At 35.6% G+C, this 23730-nt stretch overlaps 1 protein-coding gene, 1 long non-coding RNA gene and 1 other non-coding gene across 6 annotated transcripts in view; 1 reads left to right on the top strand and 2 right to left on the bottom strand.

The window, feature by feature from the left end:
- Nucleotides 1-16885, bottom strand: part of LOC147019603 (uncharacterized) — a 57447-nt gene extending 40562 nt beyond the window's left edge. Inside the window, exons 1-3 of one of the 2 annotated variants that reach the window (XR_015062027.1) lie at nucleotides 16498-16885; nucleotides 16207-16296; nucleotides 177-957 (exon numbers count right to left, since the gene is read on the bottom strand). This is a non-coding gene — a long non-coding RNA (uncharacterized LOC147019603). Of the gene's footprint in view, nucleotides 1-176; nucleotides 958-16206; nucleotides 16297-16497 lie in introns of those variants that run through there. The other variant, XR_015062028.1, reaches the window with a different exon arrangement.
- Nucleotides 16798-16869, bottom strand: TRNAW-CCA (transfer RNA tryptophan (anticodon CCA)). The gene has a single exon. It is a non-coding gene; the product is annotated as a tRNA-Trp (tRNA).
- Nucleotides 16886-17418: 533 nt separating the features above from the next.
- WASHC4 (WASH complex subunit 4) overlaps nucleotides 17419-23730 on the top strand; it is a 150769-nt gene continuing 144457 nt past the window's right edge. Inside the window, exon 1 of one of the 3 annotated variants that reach the window (XM_085894150.1) lies at nucleotides 17419-17773. In XM_085894150.1, the coding sequence (XP_085750276.1) occupies nucleotides 17725-17773 (49 nt within the window). In that variant the 5' untranslated portion in view covers nucleotides 17419-17724. The remainder of the gene's footprint in view (nucleotides 17774-23730) is intronic. The other 2 variants (XM_085894151.1, XM_085894149.1) reach the window with 2 other exon arrangements.

Raw genomic sequence — 23730 nt, forward strand, 5'->3', positions numbered from 1 at the left:
CTGCGCGAGTGGTCGACCAGGCGATCGTACCACGCCACAGGCCGACTCTGGACACGAACCACTTAAGCGGTTCATTCTGTATTACAGGGATAACCGAGCGGAGTTATCGTCGGTCTTGACGGTTCCGATTAATTACCAGGCGTTTTAAACCCACTATCAATCCCTTCCGTGATGCAAGATGGAGATTCAATAAAAGGAAAAGACGAAGCGAAGCGGGAAAACAGTTCACACAATGCACTTTATTCACACACACAGACATAAAGCTAGCACGTATATACAGCCATACAGTCAAGATGCAACAAAAGCAAAGAAAGAGTTAAAACCGAATAAAAGGGAATTATTTACACAGGGCAACACTTACACAGTTATACTTCATGGACTGGTGCCACCCACAGACATTTTCACAAAACCCCAAAAGAAAAGGAAGTCGCGACTTCCCTGGGCGGGTCGTCGAGCCTTGGGAGACCGCAGCCTCGAGTCCCTCCTTTGTTTCCTCCTGGCGTGGCGCACCGAGCTCGCCCCGCACGTAGCTCGCGTCGTCCGCAAGACAGCTCGGACGGGGTTTTTGGGGGAACGGACGGGGCTCGTTCGGCGCTACTTCCCGCGCTCGCGCACAGGGTCCCAGGGCTCGCGCGAGGATCGCAGAACAGGGCAGGAACAACGAGCTCGCGAAGAACCAGAAGTCTCACTCCGAACTCAAACCAACTCCGAACCAACCAAAACTGAACTCCGAACCAACCCAAACTGAACTCCGAACCAACCCAAACTGAACTCCGAACCAACCCAACTGAAGACCAACTCGTTCGTCCCTTTTGTAGGGGGCGGCTCCGCCCTTCGCACCACCCCGTTTTCGGCTCCACCTTCCTTCGAGAAAGTTCCAGAGAAGGGGCGTTCCCTCACCCCGACCGCCTCACGCTGTTCATCCGCCAATCGGCGGCGAGCTGCCCTCCCCCCTTCCTTCACACCAAGCGTGGGGAAAAATGGCGGGAAAAACCCACAAGCGTTGTTGTTGGTTTGTTTTGTTCTTGTTCAAATTAATAATAGAGAAAGAAAAACGACTAACTGAAGGATCGCAGCCCGAATGGATCACATATATTCCCTCTATACAATGGGTGTGGGCTAACTACACATGGACTTATCGAGATATCTCATCTGAGGACTCTTTATGGTGTAATGCGAATTTCCACAACTGTAACAATATATATGTATATATAGTATATCAATCCATATATCATTTTTAGCCTGATCTCTCCTTGGTGAAAATTCACCATAAAAATTTGAGTAGTTTGATCCAAATCCGTCCACAACTTTTTGAGATATCACGCCACATATCATTTTCAGCCCGATCTCTCATTGGTGAAGAATCACTGAAAAAATTCTCGTCGTCGAATCCAGATCCGGATCTTCACCAAATCGAATCAATTCTTCCTTGTCACACACCCAACATTTCCACCAAATTTCGTCCGAATTTCCACCAAAATAGACATACTCAGATTGTAATTGTATATACTTTATCGATGGACTCACATTGTATTGTATATACTTTATCGACGTACTCACATTCTAATTGTAATACTTTATAGATGCACTCACATTCTAATTGTAATACTTGATAGATGTATTCACATTATAATTGTACACTTTATAGATGTATTCACATTATAATTGTACACACTTTATAGATGTATTCACATTATAATTGTACATACTTTATAGACGTACTCACATTCTAATTGTACACACCTTAAAGACGTACTCACATTATAATTGTACACACTTTATAGATGTACTCACATTATAATTGTACACACTTTATAGACGTATTCACATTATAATCGTACACACTTAATATATGTATTCACATTATAATTGCACACACTTGAAAGACGAACTCACATTATAATTGTACACACTTTATAGACGTATTCACATTCTAATTGGACGTACTTTATAGACGTATTCACATTATAATTGGAAACACTTTATAATTGTACACACTTTATAGACATACTCACATTATAATTGTACATACTTTATAGACGTATTCACATTATAATTGCACACACTTTATAGACGTACTCACATTACAATTGTTCATACTTTATAGACGTATTCACATGATAATTGTACACACTTTTTGACGTATTCACATTCTAATTGTACAGACTTTATAAACGTACTCACATTATAATTGTACACACTTTATAGATGTACTCACATTCGAATTGTACATACTTCATAGATGTACTCACATTATAACTGAACACACTTTATAGACGTACTCACATTGTAATTGTACACACTTTATAGATGTACTCACATTATAATTGTACACCCTTTATAGACGTACTCTCATTATAATTGTACACACTTTATAGACGTATTCACATTATAATTGTACACACTTCATAGACGTACTCACATTATAATTGTACACACTTTAAAGACGTATTCACATTCTAATTGTACATACTTTATAGACGTATTCACATTATAATTGTAAACACTTTTCAACGTATTCACATTCTAATTGTACACACTTTATAAACGTACTCACATTATAATTGTACATACTTTATAGATGTACTCAGATTCTAATTGTACATACTTTATAGATGTACTCACATTATAATTGTACACAATTTATAGACGTACTCACATTATAATTGAACACACTTTATAGACGTACTCACATTATAATTGTACACACTTTAGAGATGTACTCGCATTATAATTGTACACCCTTTATAGACGTACTCACATTATAATTGTACACACTTAATAGATGTACTCACATTATAATTGTACACCCTTTATAGACGTACTCACATTCTAAAAGTACAAACTTTACAGACGTACTCACATTATAATTGTACATACTTTATAGATGTACTCACATTGTAATTGTACACACTTTATAGATGTACTCACATTATAATTGTACATACTTTATAGATGTACTCATATTGTAATTGTACACCCTTTATAGATGTACTCACATTCTAATAGTACACACTTTATAGACGTATTCACATTATAATTGTACACACTTTATAATTGTTCACACTTTATTGATGTCCTCACATTCTAATTGTACACACTTTATAGACGAACTCACATTCTAATAGTACACTTGATAGACGTACTCACATTGTAATTGTACACACTTCATAGATGTACTCACATTATAATTGTACACACTTTATAGATGTACTCACATTGTAATTGCACACCCTTTATAGACGTACTCACATTCTAATAGTACACACTTTATAGACGTACTCACATTATAATTGTACATACTTTATAGATTTACTCACATTGTAATTGTACACACTTTATAGACGTACTCATATTGTAATTGTACACACTTCATAGATGTACTCACGTTATAATTGTACATACTTTATAGATGTACTCACATTGTAATTGTACACCCTTTCTCGATGTACTCACATTCTAAAAGTAAATACTTTATAGACGTACTCACATTATAATTGTACATACTTTATAGATATACTCACATTGTAATTGTACACACTTTATAGACGTACTCACATTCTAATAGTACACACTTTATAGACGTACTCACATTATAATTGTTCATACTTTATAGACGTATTCACATTATAATTGTACACACTTTTCGACGTATTCACATTCTAATTGTACACACTTCATAAACGTACTCACATATAATTGAACACACTTTATAGATGTACTCACATTATAATTGTACACACTTTATAGATGTACTCACATTGTAATTGTACACCCTTTATAGACGTACTCACATTCTAATAGTACACACTTTATAGACGTACTCACATTATAATTGTACATACTTTATAGATGTACTCACATTGTAATTGTACACACTTTATAGACGTACTCACATTCTAATAGTACACACTTTATAGACGTACTCACATTATAATTGTTCATACTTTATAGACGTATTCACATTATAATTGTACACACTTTTCGACGTATTCACATTATAATTGTACACACTTCATAAACGTACTCACATTATAATTGAACACGCTTTATAGATGTACTCACATTATAATTGTACACACTTTATAGATGTACTCACATTGTAATTGTACACCCTTTATAGACGTACTCACATTCTAATAGTACACACTTTGCAGACGTACTCACATTATAATTGTACATACTTTATAGATGTACTCACATTGTAATTGTACACACTTTATAGACGTACTAATATTGTAATTGTACACACTTCATAGATGTACTCACATTGTAATTGCACATACTTTATAGATGTACTCACATTGTAATTGTACACACTTTATAGACGTACTCACATTCTAATAGTACACAGTTTATAGACGTACTCACATTATAATTGTACACACTTTATTGACGTACTCACATTATAATTGTACATACTTTATAGATGTACTCACATTGTAATTGTACACACTTTATAGACGTACTCACATTCTAATAGTACACACTTTATAGACGTACTCACATTATAATTGTTCATACTTTATAGACGTATTCACATTATAATTGTACACACTTTTCGACGTATTCACATTCTAATTGTACACACTTCATAAACGTACTCACATTATAATTGAACACACTTTATAGATGTACTCACATTATAATTGTACACACTTTATAGATGTACTCACATTGTAATTGTACACCCTTTATAGACGTACTCACATTCTAATAGTACACACTTTACAGACGTACTCACATTATAATTGCACATACTTTATAGATGTACTCACATTGTAATTGTACACACTTTATAGACGTACTAATATTGTAATTGTACACACTTCATAGATGTACTCACATTATAATTGTACATACTTTATAGATGTACTCACATTGTAATTGTACACACTTTATAGACGTACTCACATTCTAATAGTACACAGTTTATAGACGTACTCACATTATAATTGTACACACTTTATTGACGTACTCACATTATAATTGTTCATACTTTATAGACGTATTCACATTATAATTGTACACACTTTTCGACGTATTCACATTCTAATTGTACACACTTTATAAACGTACTCACATTATAATTGTACATACTTTATAGATGTACTCACATTATAATTGTACACAATTTATAGACGTACTCACATTATAATTGAACACACTTTATAGACGTACTCACATTATAATTGTACTTACTTTGTAGATGTACTCACATTGTAATTGTACACACTTTATAGATGTACTCACATTGTAATTGTACACACTTTATAGATGTACTCACATTGTAATTGTACACACTTTAGAGATGTACTCACATTGTAATTGTACACACTTTATAGATGTACTCACATTGTAATTGTACACACTTTAGAGATGTACTCACATTGTAATTGTACACACTTTATAGACGTACTCACATTATAATTGTACTTACTTTATAGATGTACTCACATTGTAATTGTACTTACTTTATAGATGTACTCACATTATAATTGTACATACTTTATAGATGTACTCACATTGTAATTGTACACACTTTATAGTAGTTCTCACATTGTAATTGAACACACTTTATAGACGTACTCACATTATAATTGTACATACTTTATAGACGTACTCACATTATAATTGTACATACTTTATAGATGTACTCACATTGTAATTGTACACACTTTATAGATGTACTCACATTGTAATTGTACACACTTTATAGACGTACTCACATTATAATTGTACTTACTTTATCGATGTACTCACATTGTAATTGTACTTACTTTATAGATGTACTCACATTGTAATTGTACACACTTTATAGATGTACTCACATTGTAATTGTACACACTTTATAGATGTACTCACATTGTAATTGTACACACTTTATAGATGTACTCACATTGTAATTGTACACACTTTATAGACGTACTCACATTATAATTGTACTTACTTTATAGATGTACTCACATTGTAATTGTACTTACTTTGTAGATGTACTCACATTGTAATTGTACACACTTTATAGATGTACTCACATTGTAATTGTACACACTTTATTGACGTACTCACATTATAATTGTACACACTTTATAGATGTACTCACATTGTAATTGTACACACTTTATAGATGTACTCACATTGTAATTGTACACACTTTATAGATATACTCACATTGTAATTGTACACACTTTATAGATATACTCACATTGTAATTGTACACACTTTATAGACATACTCACATTATAATTGTACTTACTTTATAGATGTACTCACATTGTAATTGTACACACTTTATAGACGTACTCATATTGTAATTGTACACACTTCATAGATGTACTCACATTATAATTGTACATACTTTATAGATGTACTCACATTGTAATTGTACACCCTTTCTCGACGTACTCACATTCTAAAAGTACACACTTTATAGACGTACTCACATTATAATTGTACATACTTTATAGATGTACTCACATTGTAATTGTACACACTTTATAGACGTACTCACATTCTAACAGTACACACTTTATAGACGTACTCACATTATAATTGTTCATACTTTATAGACGTATTCACATTGTAATTGTACACACTTTAAAGACGTATTCACATTATAATTGTACACACTTTATTGACGTACTCACATTATAATTGTTCATACTTTATAGACGCATTCACATGATAATTGTACACACTTTTTGACGTATTCACATTCTAATTGTACAGACTTTATAAACGTACTCACATTATAATTGTACATACTTTATAGATGTACTCACATTCGAATTGTACATACTTTATGGATGTACTCACATTATAACTGAACACACTTTATAGACGTACTCACATTGTAATTGTACACACTTTATAGATGTACTCACATTATAATTGTACACCCTTTATAGACGTACTCACATTATAATTGTACACACTTTATAGACGTATTCACATTATAATTGTACACACTTCATAGACGTACTCACATTATAATTGTACACACTTTAAAGACGTATTCACATTCTAATTGTACATACTTTATAGACGTATTCACATTATAATTGTAAACACTTTTCAACGTATTCACATTCTAATTGTACACACTTTATAAACGTACTCACATTATAATTGTACATACTTTATAGATGTACTCACATTCTAATTGTACATACTTTATAGATGTACTCACATTATAATTGTACACAATTTATAGACGTACTCACATTATAATTGAACACACTTTATAGACGTACTCACATTATAATTGTACACACTTTAGAGATGTACTCGCATTATAATTGTACACCCTTTGTAGACGTACTCACATTATAATTGTACACACTGAATAGATGTACTCACATTATAATTGTACACCCTTTATAGACGTACTCACATTCTAAAAGTACAAACTTTACAGACGTACTCACATTATAATTGTACATACTTTATAGATGTACTCACATTGTAATTGTACACACTTTATAGATGTACTCACATTATAATTGTACATACTTTATAGATGTACTCATATTGTAATTGTACACCCTTTATAGATGTACTCACATTCTAATAGTACACACTTTATAGACGTATTCACATTATAATTGTACACACTTTATAATTGTTCACACTTTATTGATGTCCTCACATTCTAATTGTACACCCTTTATAGACGAACTCACATTCTAATAGTACACTTGATAGACGTACTCACATTGTAATTGTACACACTTCATAGATGTACTCACATTATAATTGTACACACTTTATAGATGTACTCACATTGTAATTGCACACCCTTTATAGACGTACTCACATTCTAATAGTACACACTTTATAGACGTACTCACATTATAATTGTACATACGTTATAGATTTACTCACATTGTAATTGTACACACTTTATAGACGTACTCATATTGTAATTGTACACACTTCATAGATGTACTCACGTTATAATTGTACATACTTTATAGATGTACTCACATTGTAATTGTACACCCTTTCTCGATGTACTCACATTCTAAAAGTAAACACTTTATAGACGTACTCACATTATAATTGTACATACTTTATAGATGTACTCACATTGTAATTGTACACACTTTATAGACATACTCACATTCTAATAGTACACACTTTATAGACGTACTCACATTATAATTGTTCATACTTTATAGACGTATTCACATTATAATTGTACACACTTTTCGACGTATTCACATTCTAATTGTACACACTTCATAAACGTACTCACATTATAATTGAACACACTTTATAGATGTACTCACATTATAATTGTACACACTTTATAGATGTACTCACGTTGTAATTGTACACCCTTTATAGACGTACTCACATTCTAATAGTACACACTTTATAGACGTACTCACATTATAATTGTACATACATTATAGATGTACTCACATTGTAATTGTACACACTTTATAGACGTACTAATATTGTAATTGTACACACTTTAAAGACGTACTCACATTATAATTGTACATACTTTATAGATGTACTCACATTGTAATTGTACACACTTTATAGACGTACTCACATTCTAATAGTACACACTTTATAGACGTACTCACATTATAATTGTTCATACTTTATAGACGTATTCACATTATAATTGTACACACTTTTCGACGTATTCACATTCTAATTGTACACACTTCATAAACGTACTCACATTATAATTGAACACACTTCATAAACGTACTCTCATTATAATTGAACACACTTTATAGATGTACTCACATTCTAATAGTACACACTTTATAGACGTACTCACATTATAATAGTACACAGTTTATAGACGTACTCACATTATAATTGTACACACTTTATTGATGTACTCACATTATAATTGTTCATACTTTATAGATGTACTCACATTGTAATTGTACACACTTTATAGATGTACTCACATTGTAATTGTACACACTTTATAGATGTACTCACATTGTAATTGTACACACTTTATAGACGTACTCACATTATAATTGTACTTACTTTATAGATGTACTCACATTGTAATTGTACTTACTTTATAGATGTACTCACATTATAATTGTACATACTTTATAGATGTACTCACATTGTAATTGTACACACTTTATAGATGTTCTCACATTGTAATTGAACACAATTTATAGACGTACTCACATTATAATTGAATACACTTTATAGACGTATTCACATTATAATTGTACATACTTTATAGACGTACTCACATTATAATTGTACATACTTTATAGATGTACTCACATTGTAATTGTACACACTTCATAGACGTACTCACATTATAATTGTACTTACTTTATCGATGTACTCACATTGTAATTGTACTTACTTTATAGATGTACTCACATTGTAATTGTACACACTTTATAGATGTACTCACATTGTAATTGGACACACTTTATAGACGTACTCACATTATAATTGTACTTACTTTTTCGATGTACTCACATTGTAATTGTACTTACTTTATAGATGTACTCACATTGTAATTGTACACACTTTATCGATGTACTCACATTGTAATTGTACACACTTTAGAGATGTACTCACATTGTAATTGTACACACTTTGGAGATGTACTCACATTGTAATTGTACACACTTTATAGACGTACTCACATTATAATTGTACTTACTTTATAGATGTACTCACATTGTAATTGTACTTACTTTATAGATGTACTCACATTATAATTGTACATACTTTATAGATGTACTCACATTGTAATTGTACACACTTTATAGATGTACTCACATTGTAATTGTACACACTTTAGAGATGTACTCACATTGTAATTGTACACACTTTATAGATGTACTCACATTATAATTGTACTTACTTTGTAGATGTACTCACATTGTAATTGTACTTACTTTATAGATGTACTCACATTGTAATTGTACACACTTTATAGATGTACTCACATTGTAATTGTACACACTTTAGAGATGTACTCACATTGTAATTGTACACACTTTATAGACGTACTCACATTATAATTGTACTTACTTTATAGATGTACTCACATTGTAATTGTACTTACTTTATAGATGTACTCACATTGTAATTGTACACACTTTATAGATGTACTCACATTGTAATTGTACACACTTTAGAGATGTACTCACATTGTAATTGTACACACTTTATAGACGTACTCACATTATAATTGTACTTACTTTATAGATGTACTCACATTGTAATTGTACACACTTTATAGATGTACTCACTTTATAGATGTACTCACATTGTAATTGTACACACTTTATAGATGTACTCACATTGTAATTGTACACACTTTAGAGATGTACTCACATTGTAATTGTACACACTTTATAGACGTACTCACATTATAATTGTACTTACTTTATAGATGTACTCACATTGTAATTGTACTTACTTTATAGATGTACTCACATTGTAATTGTACACACTTTATTGATGTACTCACATTGTAATTGTACACACTTTATTGACGTACTCACATTATAATTGTACACACTTTAGAGATGTACTCACATTGTAATTGTACACACTTTATAGATGTACTCACATTGTAATTGTACACACTTTATAGATGTACTCACATTATAATTGTACTTACTTTATAGATGTACTCACATTGTAATTGTACACACTTTATAGACGTACTCATATTGTAATTGTACACACTTCATAGATGTACTCACATTATAATTGTACATACTTTATAGATGTACTCACATTGTAATTGTACACCCTTTCTCGACGTACTCACATTCTAAAAGCACACACTTTATCGACGTACTCACATTATAATTGTACATACTTTATAGATGTACTCACATTGTAATTGTACACACTTTATAGACGTACTCACATTATAATTGTTCATACTTTATAAACGTATTCACATTGTAATTGTACACACTTTAAAGACGTATTCACATTATAATTGTACACACTTTATTGACGTACTCACATTATAATTGTTCATACTTTATAGACGCATTCACATGATAATTGTACACACTTTTTGACGTATTCACATTCTAATTGTACAGACTTTATAAACGTACTCACATTATAATTGTACATACTTTATAGATGTACTCACATTCGAATTGTACATACTTTATAGATGTACTCACATTATAACTGAACACACTATATAGACGTACTCACATTGTAATTGTACACACTTTAGAGATGTACTCACATTATAATTGTACACCCTTTATAGACGTACTCTCATTATAATTGTACACACTTTATAGACGTATTCACATTATAATTGTACACACTTCATAGACGTACTCACATTATAATTGTACACACTTTAAAGACGTATTCACATTCTAATTGTACATACTTTATAGACGTATTCACATTATAATTGTACACACTTTATAAACGTACTCACATTATAATTGTACATACTTTATAGATGTACTCACATTCTAATTGTACATACTTTATAGATGTACTCACATTATAATTTAACACACTTTATAGACGTACTCACATTATAATTGTACACACTTTAGAGATGTACTCGCATTATAAATTGTACACCCTTTATAGACGTACTCACATTATAATTGTACACACTGAATAGATGTACTCACATTATAATTGTACACCCTTTATAGACGTACTCACATTCTAAAAGTACAAACTTTACAGACGTACTCACATTATAATTGTACACACTTTATAGATGTACTCACATTATAATTGTACATACTTTATAGATGTACTCATATTGTAATTGTACACCCTTTATAGATGTACTCACATTCTAATAGTACACACTTTATAGATGTATTCACATTATAATTGTACACACTTTATAATTGTTCACACTTTATTGATGTCCTCACATTCTAATTGTACACCCTTTATAGACGAACTCACATTCTAATAGTACACTTGATAGACGTACTCACATTGTAATTGTACACACTTCATAGATGTACTCACATTATAATTGTACACACTTTATAGATGTACTCACATTGTAATTGCACACCCTTTATAGACGTACTCACATTCTAATAGTACACACTTTATAGACGTACTCACATTATAATTGCACATACTTTATAGATTTACTCACATTGTAATTGTACACACTTTATAGACGTACTCATATTGTAATTGTACACACTTCATAGATGTACTCACGTTATAATTGTACATACTTTATAGATGTACTCACATTGTAATTGTACACCCTTTCTCGATGTACTCACATTCTAAAAGTAAACACTTTATAGACGTACTCACATTATAATTGTACATACTTTATAGATGTACTCACATTGTAATTGTACACACTTTATAGACGTACTCACATTCTAATAGTACACACTTTATAGACGTACTCACATTATAATTGTACATACATTATAGATGTACTCACATTGTAATTGTACACACTTTATAGACGTACTAATATTGTAATTGTACACACTTCATAGATGTACTCACATTATAATTGTACATACTTTATAGATGTACTCACATTGTAATTGTACACACTTTATAGACGTACTCACATTCTAATAGTACACACTTTATAGATGTACTCACATTGTAATTGTACACACTTTATAGATGTACTCACATTGTAATTGTACACACTTTATAGACGTACTCACATTATAATTGTACACACTTTATAGATGTACTCACATTGTAATTGTACACACTTTATAGACGTACTCACATTATAATTGTACTTACTTTATAGATGTGCTCACATTGTAATTGTACACACTTTATAGACGTACTCACATTGTAATTGTACACCCTTTATAGACGTACTCACATTCTAATAGTACACACTTTATAGACGTACTCACATTATAATTGTACATACTTTATAGATGTACTCACATTGTAATTGTACACACTTTATAGACGTACTAATATTGTAATTGTACACACTTCATAGATGCACTCACATTATAATTGTACATACTTTATAGATGTACTCACATTGTAATTGTACACACTTTATAGACGTACTCACATTATAATTGTTCATACTTTAGAGACGTATTCACATTGTAATTGTACACACTTTAAAGACGTATTCACATTATAATTGTACACACTTTATTGACGTACTCACATTATAATTGTTCATACTTTATAGACGTATTCACATTATAATTGTACACACTTTTCGACGTATTCACATTCTAATTGTACCCACTTTATAAACGTACTCACATTATAATTGTACATACTTTATAGATGTACTCACATTATAATTGAACACACTTTATAGACGTACTCACATTATAATTGTACTTACTTTATAGATGTACTCACATTGTAATTGTACACACTTTATAGATGTACTCACATTGTAATTGTACACACTTTATAGACGTACTCACCTTATAATTGTACTTACTTTATAGATGTACTCACATTGTAATTGAACTTACTTTATAGATGTACTCACATTATAATTGTACATACTTTATAGATGTACTCACATTGTAATTGTACACACTTTATAGATGTTCTCACATTGTAATTGAACACAATTTATAGACGTACTCACATTATAATTGTACATACTTTATAGACGTACTCACATTATAATTGTACATACTTTATAGATGTACTCACATTGTAATTGTACACACTTTAGAGATGTACTCACATTGTAATTGTACACACTTTATAGACGTACTCACATTATAATTGTACACACTTTATAGATGTACTCACATTGTAATTGTACACACTTCATAGATGTACTCACGCTATAATTGTACAAACTTTATAGATGTACTCACATTGTAATTGTACACACTTTAGAGATGTACTCACATTCTAAAAGTAAACACTTTATAGACGTACTCACATTATAATTGTACATACTTTATAGATGTACTCACATTGTAATTGTACACACTTTATAGACGTACTCACATTCTAATAGTACACACTTTAGAGACGTACTCACATTATAATTGTTCATACTTTATAGACGTATTCACATTATAATTGAACACACTTTTCGACGTATTCACATTCTAATTGTACACACTTCATAAACGTACTCACATTATAATTGAACACACTTTATAGATGTACTCACATCATAATTGTACACACTTTATAGATGTACTCACATTGTAATTGTACACCCTTTAGAGACGTACTCACATTCTAATAGTACACACTTTATAGACGTACTCACATTATAATTGTTCATACTTTATAGATGTACTCACATTGTAATTGTACACACTTTATAGACGTACTAATATTGTAATTGTACACACTTCGTAGATGTACTCACCTTATAATTGTACATACTTTATAGATGTACTCACATTGTAATTGTACACACTTTATAGACGTACTCACATTCTAATAGCACACACTTTACAGACGTACTCACATTATAATTGTTCATACTTTATAGACGTATTCACATTGTAATTGTACACACTTTAAAGACGTACTCACATTATAATTGTACACACTTTATAGATGTACTCACATTATAATTGTTCATACTTTATAGACGTATTCACATTGTAATTGTACACACTTTATAGACGTACTCACATTCTAATAGTACACACTTTATAGACGTACTCACATTATAATTGTACACACTTTTCGACGTATTCACATTCTAATTGTACACACTTCATAAACGTACTCACATTATAATTGAACACACTTTATAGATGTACTCACATTATAATTGTACACACTTTATAGATGTACTCACATTGTAATTGTACACCCTTTATAGACGTACTCACATTCTAATAGTACACACTTTATAGACGTACTCACATTATAATTGTACATACTTTAAAGATGTACTCACATTGTAATTGTACACACTTTATAGACGTACTAATATTGTAATTGTACACACTTCATAGATGTACTCACATTATAATGTTACATACTTTATAGATGTACTCACATTCTAATTGTACACACTTTATAGACGTACTCACATTCTAATAGTACACACTTTATAGACGTACTCACATTATAATTGTTCATACTTTATAGACGTATTCACATTGTAATTGTACACACTTTAAAGACGTATTCACATTATAATTGTACACACTTTATTGACGTACTCACATTATAATTGTTCATACTTTATAGACGTATTCACATTATAATTGCACACACTTTTCGACGTATTCAAATTCTAATTGTACACACTTTATAAACGTACTCACATTATAATTGAACACACTTTATAGACGTACTCACATTATAATTGTACATACTTTATAGACGTACTCACATTATAATTGTACATACTTTATAGATGTACTCACATTGTAATTGTACACACTTTATAGATGTACTCACATTGTAATTGTACACACTTTAGAGATGTACTCACATTGTAATTGTACACACTTTATAGACGTACTCACATTATAATTGTACTTACTTTATAGATGTACTCACATTGTAATTGTACTTACTTTATAGATGTACTCACATTATAATTGTACATACTTTATAGATGTACTCACATTGTAATTGTACACACTTTATAGATGTTCTCACATTGTAATTGAACACAATTTATAGACGTACTCACATTATAATTGAACACACTTTATAGACGTACTCACATTATAATTGTACATACTTTATAGACGTACTCACATTATAATTGTACATACTTTATAGATGTACTCACATTGTAATTGTACACACTTTATAGATGTACTCACATTATAATTGTACTTACTTTATCGATGTACTCACATTGTAATTGTACTTACTTTATAGATGTACTCACATTGTAATTGTACTTACTTTATAGATGTACTCACATTGTAATTGTACACACTTTATAGATGTACTCACATTGTAATTGTACACACTTTATAGACGTACTCACATTATAATTGTACTTACTTTATCGATGTACTCACATTGTAATTGTACTTACTTTATAGATGTACTCACATTGTAATTGTACACACTTTATAGATATACTCACATTGTAATTGTACACACTTTATAGATGTACTCACATTATAATTGTACTTACTTTATAGATGTACTCACATTGTAATTGTACACACTTTATAGACGTACTCATATTGTAATTGTACACACTTCATAGATGTACTCACATTATAATTGTACATACTTTATAGATGTACTCACATTGTAATTGTACACACTTTATAGACGGCGTTAATGCCGGTTGGGATAATTCGGTCCAACAGGGTCCTGTCGCCTCTTCCGTCGAGTCACCTTTTGGGGACATAATGAAATGTTACATCTTGCCCATTCACCCTCTGACTGGTGCACACACACACAATCTACATCTCAATCGTTTCAAGACTTTAAAATCCTTCTTGAACCCGTCTCGTCTCCCTTCATCCACACTGATTGGAGCGGATTCAAAAGATGCAATCAGTGAAGGATCAAAGCTTTCACCTCACCTGGACTCACCTGATCAGTCGATGTGGTGGAAAAAGAGCAGCCTGTTCCTCACGTTTTGTCCACTGAGTGGATGTACACCTGGCAGGGGTTGTCCGAAGTTTGATTTTGATCCCTTCAGCCGTTCTTGTCATCTGAAAATCTGTGGTAATGGACGGACGGACGGACGACTTCGTCGACTGAGGCGTCAAAAAATTGATGCAAACTCGTGCTGCTGCGATGGTGGACGAACGCCAAAGCACGTCAGACGGACAAACAGCACAGAAAGATTTCACAGACGATTGAAACAGGTTGTTGTAAAAAAAAACCAAATGACCCCGACGTGATTTGAACACGCAACCTTCTGATCTGGAGTCAGACGCGCTACCGTTGCGCCACGAGGTCTGGGACGAGAGCGATCTCCTTTCCCATTCAATTGAAAGAAAGTACCTCAGGTCGACAAAAATATCTTTAATCAATCAAGTGTTTACTTCATTTTTCGAGCGGGTTAAACATCAACTGTATGTACATTTATTTTTTTATATATATATATATATATATATAACAAATTGATATTAAATATTACGGCAGATTATAGAAAATACAAATATCTTCAAGGGAAAAAAATCGTCGCTCATGTATTCATCTCGTCATTGCAAATCATCATTTGAGGTTGTGCGAGATGTTTTTTTTTTTGCAAAAAAAAAAAAGACCAAAAAAACAGACAGAAAAATGTGAAGGATTTATTCGAAACTTGGAGGGGACATTGATCGCCTGAAAGTCAGTGACGTTGCCTCACGTGACCAAGTGAAATTTGAATCATCCATGCAGAGGGGTTGGTCAACGAAGGCGGTGTAAGGTTTGTGTCGAAGAAAACCGCGCAGGATATTTTACAAAATCCAATCGTTGTTTTCGCGGCTTCGTGATTCACATTTATTCCAGGATCACAACCGATGGTTTCACATTGTTTGTGTGGTGTCGTCTTCCACTTGGAAGGAAGTCCCATAAAATAGCGCCAACAAATACCTCGACGACAACAACAACAACAATAACAATAACATCTCTTCGTGTTGCACACGTCCGCATTCTCTCAGAACTCTTTGCTCCGTGGTTTCCATGAGTGCTTCTCCGACTGAGGACCGATTGGAATGATTAATTGTCCGCGCAACGAGGAGCCAAACGGAAGCGTGAGGTAAATTTCCTCGAACAACGCAGACAGCGAGTGGCGCCGTGTGCGGTCACTGAGCACGTGACGTCGTCATGGCGGAACGGCCGTGGCTGTTGGACGGGCTGGATGAAGGTGCCGTGAGTAAGTGTAAACGTCCGTGTGTGAGGGATAAGGCGCTCATTGACTGCGTTGTGATTTGTACGTCGGGGTTTTTTTTTTTTTTAAGGCGGACGTTAACCTCAGTCCTGTGGTGTTTCAGAGAAAGTCAAAAGTGTCGCTTCATCTCTGTCAGAATTTTTTCGTCATCATCATCATCATCATCGTCGTCATCGTGGTTAAGATGGCTGGCTTGAGATCCTTGGGTCTTGAGTTGAAGCCCTCTGTCGATACGTTGAACTCACACCAGGTGTGTTGACTCAGCCTGTCATCCGAACAAAGTCGGCGAAATGACGACGAGCTTCCTGGTCACAGGGCCACTGCATTAGCGGCACAGCCGAGCTCCCAGACACGTAACGTGTGTGTGTGTGTTTGTTTGTTTGTTTGTTTGTTTGTTTGTTTGTGTGCCTGAGAGTTCAGTGAAGGTCACCAATGCCTCCTGTCCAACTTAACTTTAAAAGACTGGACCTCGCGAGATAGCTTCCACAAGTTGCTGTGGGAGACCATTCCAGTCGTCGACCATCGATCGATTTCTGAAGAACAAGCTTCTTAACTTTTCTAACTTCCAAGGGACTCACTTTGTTTGACCAACTTCAGACAGTGCCCCCTTGAAGTTGGGTAGCTTGCTTCCTTCTGTCAAATCAAATTAGCATAAGGGTGCATTAAATCTCGAACCGAGCTCTTGGATACAATCTGTAAACTCATTCCCTAGAATGAAAGATTTTTTTTTTTAATTTATTTACTCATTCCCTGGAATGAAGCTCTAATGAAGTCTCTCACGTATCAAACTTTGTGTGATGCCACTCACTGTGATGAGGCCACTATTACGACTGCTGCCACCACTACCTTATGATCTAATATGGTGGTGAATGGCTCTGTTGAAGATTTGGAGGGAACAATGAGATTGAAGAGAATGTGCAAGTTGGTTCCACAGGTGAGAAAAAGAGTAATAAACTAGAAGGGCACTCGGTGGAGTGCATCCCTCCACCACATAATGACTGATCCACGAGAACATATCCGGTCCAATACATTGGTGAAATATCATGCCGTACAGAACTATATCGTTTTTGGCCCTAATCTCTCAATGGTGAAGAATCACTCGGAAAACTAAATAATTCTCGTATCTAGATCTGGATTCGGATCTACACTAAAATCTAATCAATTCGTCCTTGTCACACACCCAACCTGTCCACCAAGTTTCATCTGAATCCGTCCATAACTTTTTGAGATATCGTGATATATTGTTGCGAATCTGGAAGCCATGAGCACACAACAGCCAGAGTCCTTTTCGATCAGTTATATCGGAAAGTACGTGTTTTTATTTAGGGTCCCGTCCCTAGTCTAATGGGAATTAATTGTTCGTGTGCTGCAGAGTTATTTTGATAGTCAGGGTTTTCCTTTACGTTGTTACATCACTTACAACTACCACAACACCTTCGCTCCATCCTGACGCCATAACGCTCGCGGTGGGCAGAGTTCAAGAAGGCCTTGGCATCTCTCTCGCCCAATCAGAGAGATGCGAGCGAGTTTGCCGTCGGTCGGCCAATGAGAGCCAACGCAGGACAATGTTACTCTTCCTGTTTGAGGGGCGGTTCACCGTGACGCCCGCCACCCCCCCCAGGTCCAATCAGCAGACTTGGCACCCCTTTGGCCAATCACGGGGGGACGAGCGCATTTGCGCGCCAAAACCGTCCAGTGAGGGAGAGCAGGTCGGAGGAGGCGGCTCCTCCCCTCTGGAGAAGGAGTGAATAATTGTTCGGCGCGATCCGACTGAAGAGTTGTTGGTTTTGGTCTGCCGAATTGCTCCGGATCACCTGGCCTTGCCTGCTGGCGCTCGCTGCCTCGTCCGCACTCGCGCTGGTTGGCGTCCGCCCTTCTTCCTCCATCCCGGGTACTTGGAGTGGCATCGTGGTTGCGGGTTCGAGTCCCGCCGGTCCAGGACGTCGAAGACCACACGAGGTGGACAGGTCCAAGATAGCTCTGGTTTCCAGCTCATCTTCCCTCGAGCTGGGAACCTTCAATAAAGACCATTGAGGTCCATCTTCTTTTGGGTATTTGTGTATGTGTGTGTGTCCTTGGGCCCCCTCTATAAGTAGAAACTGTTAAGTGCTTTTACTTGTACATTATTTACATTTCATATTCGGTTGTAATCTGCTCTTTGTCTCCCTTCCCGGTTTTTGCCAATTATTATTGTAAATAAATACCCCTCTTGTTAAATGTATCAGCTCGTTTCTGTGCTTCTTTCATTGGCTAAGCACGGTGCGTGTTGGGAAATTGGGAAGCGGCAAATTGTGCATTTGGACCGCGGCTCTGGTAACTCCGCTCGGTTACGCCGGATCCGAGCCGTTACCCGCGACTCGGATCGGACAGAGTCGGCCAAGGGTGTGGTTTCCCCGGTAGTTGGACGGCGTGAGTACTTAGGTAAATTGGAGTTGGACAAGTGGAACCTACATCACGCCGTCAAAATATTGGCGACCACGGTCATGTAAGGGACCCGTGCCTTTCGGAGTTCTCTGAGAAGCACGATCTAGATTCCGGGTGTTCGGTGGAGCCCACTCCACTGCTCCACCTAGCGGTCGTGCTCGCCGCCGACGCCCGGCTCCACACCAATATATCTTTTTTGGCCGTATCTCTGTATGGTGAAGAATCACTTTACAAATTCTCGAAGTCTGATCCGGATCTTCCCCAAAATCTAATCAGTTCGTCCTTGTCGCACACCAAACATGTCCAATACTTTTTGAGATATCCTGTACACAGCCAGCCAAACAAACAAACAGAAAGGAGTGAAAACATAACCTCCTTCACCTTTGGTGGTGGAGGTAATGAATGCAGCTGAGCAGCGATTCTGTATTTTGGGAGTTTCACCTGAAAGGGGTTGATGATGAACAGTGTGCACCTTGCAGCAACCTGAGGGGGGGGGGGGGTATGTGGTGGATAAAGCACGAAAGATCATGGAAACTTGCGTGAGCAGGGGGGATGATTGATGCGCAGAACTTCCGGTTCAGGTTTTTTGCATGTGCATGATGAAATCGGAGCTCGTTTCCACCTCACTAAAGCTGGGTTTTTTCCGAACCGGATTTGTCGTGTTTTATATTGCGTCATTCATCTGTTTCTGTTGTATCCAGTGCAATGCTACATGTTAATTAGTTCGTTGTTTCGTGCTATTCATTTCATTCGTTTTGTATTATCGAGGCCTGAACTGCCTTCCATCGGATAGAAAGTGTATCTTGCCGTCTCGCTTTTCTCCTGGGTATATTCCGGGGGTATTTTGCTTGTATTTCCCAAACACTATCCTATTTCCTCTCGCTTCAAAAATCAAAACAAACAAACAAATATAAACCTTATGTTTCACTCCTTCACATTTCTCATTTCTGCTTGAATTTCCTTCTGCTTCTGGTTCCACAACCCCTCACTCCTTCCTCTTTCTCCAAACTGAATCTTCAATATATAAAGAAGAGAGAATGTTTGTTTGTTTGTTAACCTCCGCCATCTTTGAAGATGGATGGAGGTGACTGTTTTCACCCCTTTCTGTTTGTTTGTTTGTGAACAGTATTACGGAAAAACTCCTCGACGGATTTCGACGAAACTTGGTGGGGGGGTTAGGTATGGTCCAAGGATCATGCCATTAAATTTTGGACTTGGTCCCCCCCGCCCCAAAAAATTGTTAGAGAAAAAATTTTTTTTTTGCATTTCTTCATGTTTTAAGTGATTTCCAACCCCCCCCCCCCAAAAAAAAATTGTTAGAGAAAATTTTTTTTTTGTTTTGCATTTCTACATGTTTTAAGTGATTTCCAACCCCCCAAAAAATTGTTAGAGAAAATTTTTTTCTGCATTTCTACATGTTTTAAGTGATTTCCAACCCCCCCCCCAAAAAAAAATAGTTAGAGAAAAAGAATTTTGCAACTTTTTTTACAACAAAATTTAGATTTCTTTTTTTTTGCATTTCTACATGTTTTAAGTGATTTCCAACCCCCCCCCAAAAAAAAAGTGTTAGAGAAAAGAACTATAACTCTGTCAGCACTGTTGACATCATATTTAATGAATAAGATATAAGGTTCACTTGAGTGACCCAGCAGTATTGGCGGCGGAGGTTTTGCACTCTCCCGAGTGCTCCCCCTCTAATTCATTTATGCATTCGGACCCGACAGGAACCCGTGCAACCAAACTTTGTATGCCCCCCTCTTTCATGACAGAGGAAGGATGGGGGCTAATGTTTAGATTAAAAAAAAATTGACCCCCAGATAAAGCAGATAACTGGCCTTCAGGCCTTGATCGGATCTTGTGCTGAAACACTGCCTGCATTTTTTGTTTCCAGGGAGCAATCGAGTCATATGTACTGTGAAGATTGCATGTTGAGGTTGTCGTGATTTCTTGTCAACAACATAAATTTAATTAATATAGTGTTTTCACATGCACCTGCTATTAAGAAGATTGACTGACGCCACAAACCCGGGCAGTGTTTAATCAGCAGATGCCTACAGGCCTCATGCCTTTGGCTCACCAGAAAAACCAAGATGTCGGCCATATTATTTTACCTGGGTGCCATGGTGGGTGGAGTTGAGCAACAAATGTGGGTGGGGTCCGGCAGCTGTCCAACCAGTGGGGGCACATAAAAAAGAAATCAAACCCCAATAAGAACCACACCAACAACCATGCATAACTCTTGTAAACCTGTGACACATCTCAGGTTAAAAGATTGCTTTACACATGTTTATTTAAACACCCCCCTCCCCCCCGTATTCAGGCCTCGAGCGCGTTCGGCAACGGGTGGGTGCGGAGAGGCGCGTTCGGCGTGCGGTTCCACCATTGTACACGTGGTCAGCGTGCGTGTCCGCCCGCTATCCAGCATGGTATTCGAGGTTATCAGAGGCGGTAGGATGCATGGTGCCAGCCCTGATCTGTGTCAGGGAATTGAGTGAAAGGATTGGATATAATTATTAGATGGAGATTTGGAAATGGGTTGGAAAGGGTGCAGCCGCATGCGCTTTGCAAGTTGCCAGCATTTGGGGAGCTATTTCTTCCATCTCCTCGGTACTTGTTCCGTGCAGCGTTGGCGTCGTGTTGGGTGCGCTTTCTGTCCAGTGGGTGGAAATTACTGCTGCACGTGCGTTTGTCAGGCTGTGATTTCTGCAGAGGGATGTCTGGCGTAATGCCTGATTGGCCTTTGCTGAGAACCCATCTCACAGCGAAGGGTGCACGTGGCTGGGATTTACCTCAGGAATAACAGTATAAGAGTAGAAAAAAGAATAGGATTGAGTGCAGAGATTTAATCAGACGTAGCTATGACGTAGCTATGAAAAAAAAGGTGAAGGAGGTTATGTTTTTGCCCATACGTGGTTTTTGATTGTCATGCAACAAATATTTCAATACATATTTCATTGAATTTCCCTGGTCAACGTTGGGTATTTCAGACAGTTAAATATTGTTGCAGGCCGGGGTTCGGGTGAGAAGACCACCGGGGGGGGGGGGGGGAAGCTATTTCGGGTTCCCCCCAGACTCCCCGGAATTGCAGGCCATCGCACACGGATAATTCTGTGACGCGGAGGATCGCTAACCGGCCATGAACACCGATAACTCAACCACATGACCTAGGGTCCTCCCGTCTATGGGTTAATTGGGTTACCTAATTAATCACATGACCTAATTACTGGGGGACACACCCCCGGTACGCCTTGTCTAAACCGGATCAGATGCAGCCAAGCGACACTGCCAAGGATGTACCGGCTGAAATGAACGGATCGTTGGGAATAAAGTCCCGGCTAAGTTAGGATATGGACCATGTTGGATCAGTGAAAGAACAGACAAAAACTAGCTGGGAACATTTCTACAAAGGGTTTATTAACAGGCAGGTGAGGAAAGATATGTGGCACAGTGAATATTGTTTATTGTTGTCTGAAGCAGGAATAAGAAGATATGTGAAAGGTGCGGCAATATACAAGCAA

Source organism: Eptatretus burgeri, chromosome 9, assembly GCF_056783735.1.
Source record: "Eptatretus burgeri isolate ZD-2024b chromosome 9, Ebu_testis_v1, whole genome shotgun sequence".
Taxonomy (NCBI): Eukaryota; Metazoa; Chordata; class Myxini; order Myxiniformes; family Myxinidae; genus Eptatretus; species Eptatretus burgeri.